The sequence below is a fragment of the Setaria italica genome, chromosome IX (genome assembly GCF_000263155.2).
Source record: "Setaria italica strain Yugu1 chromosome IX, Setaria_italica_v2.0, whole genome shotgun sequence".
In the NCBI taxonomy this organism is placed as follows: Eukaryota; Viridiplantae; Streptophyta; class Magnoliopsida; order Poales; family Poaceae; genus Setaria; species Setaria italica.
The window spans coordinates 3,202,264-3,215,077 of record NC_028458.1 but is presented as its reverse complement, the minus strand read 5'-3'; the positions used below and the strand labels follow the sequence as shown (position 1 = coordinate 3,215,077).

General features: G+C 45.0%; 2 protein-coding genes across 4 annotated transcripts; both read right to left on the bottom strand.

The window, feature by feature from the left end:
- Positions 1-190: 190 nt before the first annotated feature.
- LOC101767969 (bZIP transcription factor RISBZ2) lies at positions 191-4,568 on the bottom strand. 3 transcript variants are annotated; one of them, XM_022823493.1, is made up of 8 exons: positions 3,957-4,568; positions 3,647-3,696; positions 3,469-3,542; positions 2,448-2,541; positions 1,723-1,921; positions 1,123-1,198; positions 902-1,027; positions 191-708 (listed from the first exon to the last, which is right to left on the bottom strand). In XM_022823493.1, exons 2-8 carry the CDS (start codon positions 3,684-3,686, stop codon positions 346-348), a joined length of 972 nt encoding a protein of 323 aa, XP_022679228.1. In that variant the 5' UTR covers positions 3,687-3,696; positions 3,957-4,568; the 3' UTR covers positions 191-345. The 3 variants fall into 3 exon arrangements, with proteins under 3 accessions (XP_022679228.1, XP_022679227.1, XP_004981429.1); XM_022823492.1 differs by lacking the exons at positions 3,469-3,542; positions 3,647-3,696 and adding an exon at positions 1,280-1,306 and having other exon boundaries at positions 1,123-1,171; XM_004981372.4 differs by lacking the exons at positions 3,469-3,542; positions 3,647-3,696.
- A 1,892-nt stretch (positions 4,569-6,460) lies between these two features.
- LOC101767567 (tryptophan synthase alpha chain, chloroplastic) lies at positions 6,461-9,516 on the bottom strand. Its single transcript, XM_004981371.3, has 8 exons — positions 9,259-9,516; positions 8,591-8,737; positions 8,321-8,495; positions 8,066-8,142; positions 7,554-7,631; positions 7,124-7,201; positions 6,978-7,037; positions 6,461-6,888 (listed from the first exon to the last, which is right to left on the bottom strand). The coding sequence occupies exons 1-8, from the start codon at positions 9,319-9,321 to the stop codon at positions 6,748-6,750; spliced, it is 819 nt and encodes a 272-aa protein (XP_004981428.1). The 5' UTR covers positions 9,322-9,516; the 3' UTR covers positions 6,461-6,747.
- Between the last annotated feature and the right edge of the window lie 3,298 nt (positions 9,517-12,814).

The following is a 12,814-nucleotide window of genomic DNA, read 5'->3' as shown; positions in this document are numbered from 1 at the left end:
GGTGCGGGCACCAGCACTGTGCTAAATTTGAACCTTTGGCGGTGGGCGCTAGCTACGTGCGTTATTTCTCTTGGATCGTTGGTCTTCAAGTCACGCGAGAAAAGCATCAGCATAAGCTTTTGACCAACACTGAACTTGTGAGACCGAGCATGGTGCTAACCTGTAACAGCAGCAGCACGAGTACTGAAGATACTCTAAAGAACGCACGATAAGTCAATGACCGGTTGACCATATATGTCCACAACGAACAAATCCGCATCGCAAGATTAGCAATGTCCACTAAAATGTATGTAGAATTGTCAATTTATCATTCTTCCCCTCAGGGCCTTCCAACAGATCATACGTCTAGGAGGTTGACCCGGATGAAGCTGGCCCTCCGCACATCCTCTTCTGGAGGTGCTCCAGGCTCTCCACCCGCTGCAGCGAGGCTGTTCTGCCCATCTTGCCAGCAGCCAGGGCCGCATTAACCAAATCGTCGTCCTCTTGAGCCGACGAAGCTATCTCTGGCATATAACCACCGTTCCCCCCCATTTCACTTGGGCTGGCAAAATAACTGCTCGGGTCATCTTGGACGGGGACAGCAGCGTCGGAGGTGGAGTCAGATGGGGAGCCGTTGAATGGCATGCTGAGAGATGACATATCAGACACGGGAGGGAATAACGCGTTCATGCCTGTCACCCGCTTCACTGAGTCCTCTGCCATCTTCACCTGCAAACATGTCACATTCCCACATTCAATCAGAATAACCTGAACATCCAATTATGTTTAAAAGGTCTGAAAAGAACGACAAGAATGGATTCTCTCAAATTTAGGGCGCATGATTCATCTAGTGAGTGCTAGCAATTGAAACAGTCCAATTCAACAGATGCAGGGTTCAAACAGCATAAACAAAAGAGCGTACCTTTGCTCTTAAGGTTTCAACGTCTGCCTTTAGCACCCTATTGTCAACAGCAGCCTCATTGAACTTCTGATTAACATCCGCAAGGCGCCTTAACAGCGATGAGTTTTCAACTCTTAACTGTGCTACCTGTAACAGGGAATCCACAACTGAACTCAATAGAAAAAAGCCCAAGAATTTTTAGACTTTCTCAACAAGTAAAAACATAGCATAACCAATCAGACCTGTGCCTCAAGTTCATTCAAGTGAGCTGCCTTTCTGCTTCTCGAACGCCTGGCTGATTCTCGGTTGGATTGCTTCCTGAAAATAGTCAAGAATCAATGCATGATATCCTCAGAGAAAAAAGACCTCAACAGAATAAACACCAAACTAGTAAGTCGCCTGGCTGATTCTCGGTTGGATTGCTTCCTGAAAATAGTCAAGAATCAATGCATGATATCCTCAGAGAGAAAAGACCTCAACAGAATAAACACCAAACTAGTAAGTCACAAGATGCAATCCAGCATATCTATAAGTTAAAAATGAATCTTCTGACATCATTGACAGAGACATGGATGTCAACTCCATCGCATAGTTCACCATACCTTTAAACATGTATGGCTGTGGCACTAAGCCAACACAATTTGACAGGTAGGCCAAAATTATTGCCAACATAAAAAATAAGAAAGACTACTCTACTTGAGAATTGGTTCACCGAATAATGCAAGAGCATGTAATAAAGGTGATATACAAATTATAATTGCTGCAGCATACAAGCATATAATGTCTGCCACAAAGTAAACTAATGATGCACATACATTTCACAAACGAGCAGAAAAGCTCACCTTCTCTGCAGTCTTTGTTGAACAGGGTTTGCATTTCCAGTAGTCTCAGCTTCTCCTTCCATGTCATCATCATCTGATTGCTCTCGTGATGAAGAGCTAGTGGCTTGCTTAACAAGCATATCGGCATTTTGTACCACCTGTGGACCTGATGGCCCACCTGGAGCACCAGCTAGCTTGTTTTGAACTGGAATCACATTACCTGATACATGTCCATGATCCAAATCCCGATCATAGTACAGCCATTCAGCCAGATGTCATATAATAAGTAAAAAAAAACCTAGCATTTACGGTTTGTGCATGCTTTGCCAAATAAAATAGCACGATCTCCATGAAAACCATGATTTCGGCTACTCGTCCAATTCTGAAGCAAACTGCCCACCCTCAAATAGCACTGGATGATCACGCCCTAAGGATACAGCCATACAGGTTTTACCGATTGTATAACAGCGAGTCAAAATTGAATAAAGTTCACCAATGCTGACTAGCGCACCACGAGATGTATGCCAGCAAGCAACCTAACACTATTAAAACTAATAAAAGCATCTTAAGAGAAAGAATATTAACCCTTTTACTTAAAAAAAGTAAATAAAAATTGGCGCTTACAAGGATAAAGAGAAACTGGAGGTCTAAAAACTATTATGCGTGTGGAGCACAGAGACCTAAACTAATAGAGCCAAGTTACATAATTAGTTTGAAGAAAGAGGACGTTGCAAGAGGATGAGTACCTCCAATGGGATTAACAGGGCCTGCATGAGAAACATCAACGTTTGGCAAGGATGAGCCAGCCGCAGGACGTTCTGGAGGCGTCGCACCAGATGCCTGGGGATAAAAATGGTATGAGAATATTGCAAATAAATGCACATCGTGGTTCTTAAGGCACTAGGGCTACGGGTGGTGATCCACCTCCTTCCAAACGCTTAGGTAATTATAAGGCGAGCCAATGTGACGCGTTACCAAGCCTTAGGAATAGTAAAAGAGTAGCACGGAGATGGAAAAGAAAGGGGAAAACATAAACAAAAACAAAATGGGGAAAAAGGGGAAGGAGAATGAAAAAGCTTGGCCCAGCCCACCAGCCAGTCCATGTGACCCTTTCCCTCACCTAGAAACCCTCCTAGACTCAGATCGGTGTGCGAAACGACCGCAGCCGCTCTCACTCCCAGACTCATATGCACCACCGCTCCCTCCACTTCTCTCTCTCGCAGCATCCCGTCACTCGCTTGCATTCCCCAACTCTCTTTCTGTTGTGCTGATAGGCTCCCGCAACTCCTCTCGCTCCCCTGCCCCTCAGATCGAGCGCCCCTGCTGGACTCTTGGCTAGCTGCCGTAACTGCAGCTGACCGTAGAGAGTGCTGTACCAGCCACCAGCACCAGATTTGGCAAAGGATGGGACATGCAGTGGCTGCTTGGCCTTGCAGACCAGCTCTCTCTCTTTCTCTCATCTAGGCAAGGTGACGGAGACACCCAGGATCCGTGAGTGCCTTGTCACCTAGGCGACACCTTAAAAACCATGATGTAAATGTAATACAGAAAGAGCACTTTGAGAAATGCATGGTGGAAAGTCATACATTTGTCCTGTAGCGCCTAGTGCTAAGCACAGAAACAGTAATAACTTTACAAATGTTGGGCAAAGATAGTTCAACTCACAAAGTTCTGATCAACATATCCGGTAGGCGGTAGCTATAATATCTGATAAGCCAGGCTCATATAATTCCAAAAAAATTATATGAAATAAGCTAATTCACTTACCAAGGAAACGACAAGAACGTATAGGAGACAAATCAAGCTGATACTGCTCACGTACTCAACCAATGCACAACCACCTATAAACCGCAACACGACAGCATAGTCGCATTTAACACCCATCCGCACATGAAATGGCAGGAACCATCAACTTTCAACAAAATATAGGATCTGCGCGAACAACCTAATGCCACAAGAGCATGGATTCTCCATGAATTCGACATTTCCCCAGTCCTAAAAAACACATGATCAATTACAATACTTGCATGGTTAAACCACCATCTCATTGCAACAGAAAGTCCTAGAAATATGTATATATATGCATAAGCTGTTTCGTATCCTTTACAAATCACCGAGAAAACTAAGCCACGCATCGCAGTACTATGCATACCCTAGACTGATCACATAAAAACGCAAACAAACTACTCTGCGCCCTAACCATTGGAATCAAACAGCATTGCAGGTGAGCTGCAGCTAAAGGCAAGTGTTCATACCCTCCACATGGCGACAGCAGCGAGGTCCTTCTCCAGCTTCTGCTTCAGCATCGCGTTATACTCCACCGGGTCAACAACCGCGTTCGAGGCCGCCCCGACCCCCAGAGGCTTGCTCTCCGCCGCCTCAACTCCAACTCCAACTCCACCGCCGCCCCTCCCCACGCCCGGGACGGGCCCCGGGCTATCGAGCACGGCCTCCTCCAGGAACTTCTGGAAGTACCACTCGGACGAGCACCGGTTCATCGCGCCCACCTCGTCCCCCGCTCCCCCCGCTCCTCCTCCTCCGCCACCGCCACCTGGCGCAGCGACAGCGCCGGCTGCCGCCGCTTGAGGCTGCGTCGGGGTCCAGTAGGGGTTGGGGATCTCCTCCACGGAGAAGACGCGCTCCATGCGGATCAAGCCGGATCGCGGCGCGTCGGAGGGGAAATCCGGGCAGACTCTCGAGGGTTCGGAGGATTCGAGGGTTTGATCTGGAAATTTTGGAGAATTTGTCTGGTTGGGTTTGGTGGGAGAGGAGAGAAACGAGAAATGGAGGGGAAGAGGGGGGAAGAAGAGAGAGGATGGGTTGGACGGTGGCTGTAACTGAGTCAGCACACGGACGGCTTCACACCTACGCGCACGCCAGTATTACTTGCAGAACGTGGATTTTGTTTCAGCTTTTCTTGGGACATGCTTTTTTTTCCCCTTCCTTTGACGCATATGGCGTTTAGGACTATGTATATTTACAATTTTTTTATGTTTATCTTCATGTGAAAATGGAAATTCATAATCTATTCTATAAAGCTTAAGCATAAATCTACTTGGCGCAGGGCGGTGTACTTTCACGTGGCAAAGAAAATCTATAAATTGAATCATTTTTCTGAACTTACAACGAATTAGCCTGTTCCTTCCTCTTTTTAATAGTTTCTTTATGGTAATTTCTAAAACCAGAATTCGTGTCTTTTTTAGGAATTTAGCTCAACATTGAATCCAAAATAATTGCAGAACAACTCTTATCCATCTTGAAGGGTCATGCCTGAAAATCTTACCGTCGTCCTCTTTTCTCATTTACCCAACCCGTAGTCTATACAACTTTTACACGATCATCAACAAAATTAAATGGAGTAATAAACTGACCCTAAATTCCAGCTCGACATGTATCGCGACGGTGACATGGTGTCGAATCACGGTCAATCATGAGGTGACGTGGACACGCCCGATTACAACGTGATCCAAGCTTATCCCCTTTTATCGCAGCACTACTGACATGACCAAAGTGCATGCGCAGATTCTCCGATGGCCCCTTTCCCGTTTCCGAATGGAGGGATATCCTTGTTATTGCCTGATCGAGATCCCAGTCTCATCCAAAAAGCCGAGGCCATTGAATTCTTTCCACGGATAAAAGACTCGCTTATTTTTATATCCCCCATTTGCACGCTGCCGGCCGGGTCCTCCGTTCTTCCTTACTGGCTAGAGTTTCGACATCAGATCAGCACAGAAAATTAAATGCATATTTATGCATTTTACCATTTAATCCGTATATATATGTTTTTTTCCCGATCAAGAGATGTTTTGTTAATTGCAAAAATGGTCGGGATACAATCACACTCAAATTGAGTTTGTACTACCCCTAATTCCTTTTGAGTCTCAACTAGATCCTTCAGGTTTTTTTTCTTTGGAAAAAGGTGCTCAATATTTCCATGTTCTTGCGTGTAAATGCTTCTCGAGTGCTTCCCCAAACATGTGCCACTTTTGAAGCCGTATGTTTTGGTACCAATCCAAGGAAATGGTACTCAATTTCTCTTTGTATGATTTTTATATAAAAAAAACATCCAAGAAAGCCGCCAGAGTCAAACGCACATGATGATCCTAGCTGTTCATCATCGTTTTTCTCCCTTTCTAGGCGAAGTTTTGGGATCCACTTGTAACGCGAGAAGATGGCAGCGCGTCGCTTCCCGGATGCGTCGTCTTGGCGCACGCAATTGACTTCCCATGGGCCCGTGCACTGGCCAGGAGAGCCCATCCAGTTTTAGCACAAGTCATACGCAGCTACCTGTACATGGACAGTTCAAGATCAACACTGCTTGCTTCATCTCTTCATGCCAGCACGGCAAGCTACAATACATGCAGAGTTGGTTCATACGGGACTGGAATTGGATTCCACCCCCCCCCCCCCCCCCCCCCCCTCTTTGGAAGAAACATCTGGGATTGAATTGACCATAAATAGAGATTGAAAAGGTACCAACATAAATAGAGGCCGGAAATGACCCTCCGTTATCCGAAAACCCGAGATCTGGGACCATCGGGATCATTCTCTGCCCCAGCCTGGTGGACCTTAATTCTTCCAGAAGAGAGCAAGAGACATAATCTGAAGGTAATGTCGTTTTCAGCGCATCCAATTATGCTCCCTCATCCATGGACACCAACTGTTGGGCTCAAATCACAAGCCAGCCATACCATAAAAATCAGCATGACCTTATCCTCTCTTATTCCTATCCTCTCAGGAGTCAGGAGTCAGGGCAGCCTCATTCCAATATTCCATCTTTCAGGCAAAAAGGATCAGCATATGAAATTTTACAATCATTTCCCTCAAAAAATGTCAAAACCATGATAAAATATCACAATCTTACACTTCAGATAATTAACAAACTACCGCCTTTATTCATTTTTGCATTCTAGGCAGGGATAGAGCTCTCAGCACAGCAGAAGCACCAAACAACACTAGCTGAACTAGGAGGCTAATCCTTGACCAGACTACCACTGAAACTGTCATTCTGTTTTGTTCTAATAAGCTTCCTCATGATGGGCGTGATCACCTTAATGGCATAGCAGACTTTATATTCCTGGTGTACTCCTCTAGCCTTTTCAGCCCTTCTTCAGGAGTAGCAGCTTCACATAACTGCCTAACAATTGCACTGCCAATAATCACACCATCTGCTCCCCAGCCTGCGATCTGTTTAATAAAGATATCAAAACGCTGTAACACAGGTAATAGAGGCCTCGTGCTTAGTAAGAAAGCTCGGAGAAAGAAGTCCGATTCACCTGTTTCACATGCTCTGGAGTTGATACACCAAAACCAACAGCTACAGGTTTGTCTGTAACCTGTAAAGTCAGGAAGATGAACACAAATTTCCAGAGATGTTACTGTACTAAACTAATTCATAGTCTACTGATTATAGTTTCCTAACCTTCTTGATCTCCCTAAGAAGATGTTCCACACGTAAGTTTACGTTTGAACGTGCACCTGTAACTCCAACAGCACTCACCTGCAATAACATACAGGTTAGTAATGCCACTAGTCACTAAATCAAATTCAAGTGCAGATGTCGAATATGATGGTGAAATAGAATCACCAGGCGTATGTTCTAGTTGCCATAATTCCTACCCAACCTAAAAAATTCTACTTTCCTTTATATTTTTTCTGTACAAATGTCTGGTGAAATGAATTTCATCATCAATGTATGAACGTGATATACTAGTTCATAGTTATTCCCATGTTCTATGTCCTACTTCAGGATGTAAACTTTTACCTATGGTAGATATAAAACATATCCAGAATATATAAAGATGACCAGGACTTTTAACTAGGAAGATAGATGGGATCTTCTAGGCACTCACAAGATAAAGAAATCCTTCTGAAGCTTTTGCAATTTCTATCATCCTCTCTGTTGGCGTGGTTGGTGTTGTAAGCAGCACCTGTGGGCAACCAAGCAAAATATAAATGATAAATGGCTGGTACTTAAGCTATCTCTTCTGTTGAATCGTCTACCATCAAGACTACTGTGCAAAGATTTTCTGCTGTCACAACAGCCTGAGTTATCCAAATATGCATTAAAATGGCCTTAGCCTAGCCTACTCTGGATTTCTGAAAGTGGACTGGACAAACCCGCCTGACATGTGTGATCCCAGTAGACTAGATCTTGCTTCTAGGGCCAGGCTGATCCAAAGGCCTAGAATATATTTTGCAACTGTGTATTTTTGGAGGCCTAGACTGGACCTAGCCCAAGCTGAAGATAGGTAGATTTTATCTCGAGCGAGAATTTAGTTAGGAACCAGATAACAACACAACTATGCAAAATACAACAAATTTTGTGTGAGCAGTACATGAAAAGATGAGAGTGAGGATGAACCAGCTCTATGTTGTGCATAATGGCCTCACTCCTCAGCAACAGTGCCTCCTCCAAAGGAAGATCAGGTACTACAAGTCCTACAACATATAGTGTAAATCAACAGATCTGAATCTGACTGACAGAACCAACAAAATGTCTGAATCAAGTGTAAATCATGTTTACGATATGCAGAAGATGCAAGAATAAGAAACATCTTATAGTAACAATGTATAAAACAACAATAGTCTGCATGACTCGCTATGTAAGCAAATTTACCATTTACACCAACTTGTCTGATAGTAGCCATGAAGTTTCGCACCCCACGCTTCAGAATTGGGTTGTAGTATGTGAAGAGAACTATAGGGCAAGATAGCTCAGGTATAACCTCTTTCAGCATCCCTAAGACAGAATCGAGTGTAGTGCCGTTCTTAAGTGCCCGTGTTGCAGATGCCTGAAAATGATGTGAAGTTAATAAAGCTGGAAAAAACTATATGAAACCAAATATATTGCAGCTGGTGGAAAAGAAAAGGACCATCACACGCCTACCTGAATAACCGGCCCATCAGCCAGTGGATCCGAGTATGGTACACCAACCTCAATCACATCCGAACCGCAGGAATCGAGGATCTTCAATGCTTTCGATGTGGTTGCCAAGTCAGGATCACCCGCAGTTATGAATGGGATGAATGCAGTCTGAAAAAGTGAAAATTTCCAGGGTTACACAGGCCTCTTAAACTAAATTTATACTCCAAAAACGCTAAACGTCACTCTAAGACACACTGGTTTTGCAGATACAATCATTATACAAGTAGTTCACTGATGCACACCCAGCCAATCTTGGGCAATGCAAGACCAGAGTTTTCACTGTAGATTAAGACAGGTACAGAGTGCGCCTACAATGTAGAATCACTAGATCTGAACAGATACACGAATTAGCATATCTCCGAACAGTTCTATCAAATTGCCAAAATCATAATTCCCTAAAAAAGCATAGTAGTTCTGCTACAAGCAGTTGGCCACTTGCAAGGAAACTATGGGGAAATGTTGTTAGTTTTGTGGTGAACGCCGCACTGGCCTCGGCCACCACTGCGCCACCAATTCAACCCTGCTGCAACTTAAATCAGAAACAGCAAGAGACGCAGAGGTTGGGCGAATCGCCCCCCAGAGGTTGCGACGAAGTGAAGGGCGAGGACAAAAGGCTCGAACGCGCGCACCTTGCCCTGCACCCTGAGTCTGGAGAATGTCTCCGCGACGCTGCGCTTGCCATGGTCGGCCATGGGCACCGCGACGGTTGCCCTGGCCGAGGACCCCCTCCGTGCGCTAGTCCCGCTGGGGCAACGGAGCAGCTGGCGACGCGGCAGCGGCGGCGGCGGCGTTAGTGAATCCTTGGTTGCGATTTGCAGAGGTCATGCGTGACGTGTACCGCGCTGGCGGGTGTGACTTGTGGGCGTTGGGCGAGATGACGTAGCCGGACAGCTAGTGACCTTGACTTTGAGCTTAGCTCGAGGGGTCAGGGGAAAAAGAGAGCAAGCAACATCAAAAGGATCGAAGGGGGTAAGATGGATGGGCTGCTTGGGTTGCTGCCAAAATACTTGGGTAAGAAAAAATTGCATGCGACTATTTAACTTTCGTGTGTATACGATCAAGTGAGCCTAAACAATTCACGTTGGTTCTAAGGAAATTAAAATATTTATGTGGTAAGCATGCAATGATAAAATTCAATCCGCAGAACAGCTAGTTAAACGTAATTGGCTTGGTGAGGTTGAATGTAAGATGTGTGGAAGCTTAGAAAGTACAGATCATATCATCTTTGAGTGCGCCATAGCAAAATTTGTGTGGTGTTTTTGTAGGGATGTTTTTGAGTGGCAATACACACCGCTGAATGTTAAACATTTTTAGGAGAGGGTGCTCTAGAGGGTGTAGATAAGAAAACTCGATGTTTTCTCATTTTCCTTTTCAGTTGTATAGCATGGAGCCTAGGCTCTTAAGAAATGATTTTGTGTTCAACAATATAGTCGTAATCTTGATGTAGGTCTATATCGTGTATTATCTTTCATGCAGAGATGGATGATATTGAGCAAGGAGGAGGAGCAACTCCGATTGGACATGGAGATACAAAGATTAAAGCTTCGACTGTCATCATTGCAATCTGAATGAAAGGATGAGAGTAGATTTGAACTTTATCTTCTTTGTTCTGTTTCTAATAGTGATGTTATTTGGTTATCTATAAGATTTTCTTAGAGGGAGTTAAAGTGTGGTTCCGGTTCAGTGTTATCAGTGATAGCAGTCTGATCCTTGGTCCGTATCCAGAACATTGTAAAACTTGCAACCCCAGTTGGACCTTTTGCTTTCAATCAAAGCTGGGCCAGCAATGGTCTGTTATCTAAAAAAGGAAATTAGGTAATTACCCACTTTCAGATTTTTACCCCTTTTCTATTTCTCTGTTCCAAATACCAACCCCTTTGAAATTCCAACCTTTTCCGTTCTCCTATTTTACCACCGCTCTCACTTCTATTCCTATTTTTCCCCTTTCTTGTGTTCCGTTCCAAAAACAACCTTAGAATTCCTAGTATTATCACCGAAATCTAGTTCTACACATGTAAGGGCTGCTGCTGCCGCACGCCGTGGTGCTTGCATGCGACTGACGAGCGACATGCCAACCGGAGCTTCCTAGGGCCTCCGTGGCGAGATTGATGCACGGGCTTGTTTGGTAACCAGGGAGGAGACGGATCTCCGGCTTGGCAGCAGGAAGCCAGGAACCCTTACGTGCGGTGGTCGACGGAGCCCAACCGCATGGTCGGTCAATGGGCGGTGAGATCCACGAGCGGCAACGAAGATCCATGCTCGGCGAGGGCAAAGGTCATCGGCATCAACAAGATCCGTCCGTGCGGTGGAGCTCCACGAGGAGAGCGGTGAGGCGGTTAGGGGCAAGTTCGGCGGGGAGGCACGGGCGTGTGGCCAGTGATGTGCCCACCGCAGGTCGCGGTAGCCTAGCTGCAGCTCCAATTCCGCACTTCTTCCCTGCAAGTCTGAAGCTTTTGTGGTAGCATCGACCTCCCATCATCCCCAAAGACCAGACCGTTCCTTCGCTTCCAAAGTTGCCAACAGACCAGACCACGCACTTGTTCCAAGATCAGGAGGAGGAGGTTAGGCTCTCGCAGTCGCCACCGGAATGGGCGAATGGCAAGAATGGGCGGACGCGCGCTACCTGGTGCATGCCTGCCGCTCCGGGGCACCAAAGGGCCAGCAGGATCTATCACGTATGCCCGACCGGGGTGTGCCATCGCTCTCCGAACAGTACGACGTTGTCGCAGCTTTGCATGCGCGTGAAACTTGTGCATGCTGTGATGTTCACATCAGTTTCTTTGCCCGAAGCAGTGCTGCCACCTGCAAGGCTGCGGTTCCGTAAACTTTCTCCATGATTTCTTTTTTGCATGGATTGTTTGCGATCCGTGGCATCTTTGAAGGCAACGGCGCGCAGATACTACACACGCATCCATGTGACATGTCTTTCAGACATGAAGGGGGCCTGGTGGTTCTTGTGTTCCACTCGATGAAGAGCACGAAGGAGAGGTCGAGCTTAATAGACAAAGACGACCTGTGTCTGTGGAAAAAGACGGAGATATCATAAGATTCTCGAAGTATGAGCCAGTGAATTATCCATCTTTTCCTTGCAATTCAGATTTTCTACATCTTTTCCTTGCAATTTAGATTTTTTTTGGAGATGGGTAGTTAATTCGTACAGCTCAATATGGTGTCAGTGTTAGATGCTTCAAGTTTGAATCCCGTGGACACAATACAATAAAAAAGTTAGGGAGGAATATATTGAAGCGAAGCGAAGTGATTGTCTTTTCTCATCAACTTGGATCCCTTTTATTTTGTTATTGCATGTGGTCGGTGCTTGAAACTCAATAAGAAGAAACCGGGAGTAGCGTAAAGCCTCCTTAATCATTGTTATTTGTAATTAGACCATATGAATTATACTCCATCCTTTTAAAATATATGACATTTTAAATAAAGCGAATTAGCTTAAAATAAACTAATTGACTTGTTCTAAATGTTATATATTTAAAAAACTGATGAAGTAGCTGACAAACAATGAAGCTTGACCACAACTCCTAGCAGGATGTGTAATCCTGCGGATCTTTTCTCTCTTTGGGAAACAATGAATCATGCATATTTTCGTATTGACGTGTGGTTGCTACAGTTCAAGCAATCTAGCTGCATCAGATCATTGCCTGCTTGAACGGTCTCTAATACATGTGGTTTTTTCGGGTCCTTCGAAAGGTGCTTAAACATGCTAAAAATGGTTAATTAGTCGGTGAACTGCGTTAAAATTCGTGCTATTTTGTTAAAAGAGGAGCACGATGCCTTGTGCTAACTACATGTTAGCTAGCATTTTCCATTATAATGATCTAACGGTATCGTACAAACGAGGATTCATTCTGACTAGAAGTAGCAGCACACATCTCTCTGCCAAACTAAAACAAAAGGCAGCTTCAGTGCTTCCCTTCAGTCTATATGATCATCAAGTTCTACATCACGTCTAATGTGCATATGATGGTAGTGCATTCTTCATGCTCCTGGCATATTTCTCCAGCCTCTTCAACCCTTCTTTGGGAGAAGTCGCTTCACCAAGCTGCCTCACCATCGCACTGCCAATGATCACACCATCTGCACCCCACCACTACCGGAAAGCTTAAATTCGCCGAGTGTTTTCTTTTTGCCGAGTGTTTTTTTTCGGACACTCCGCAAACAAGCAGTTTTGCT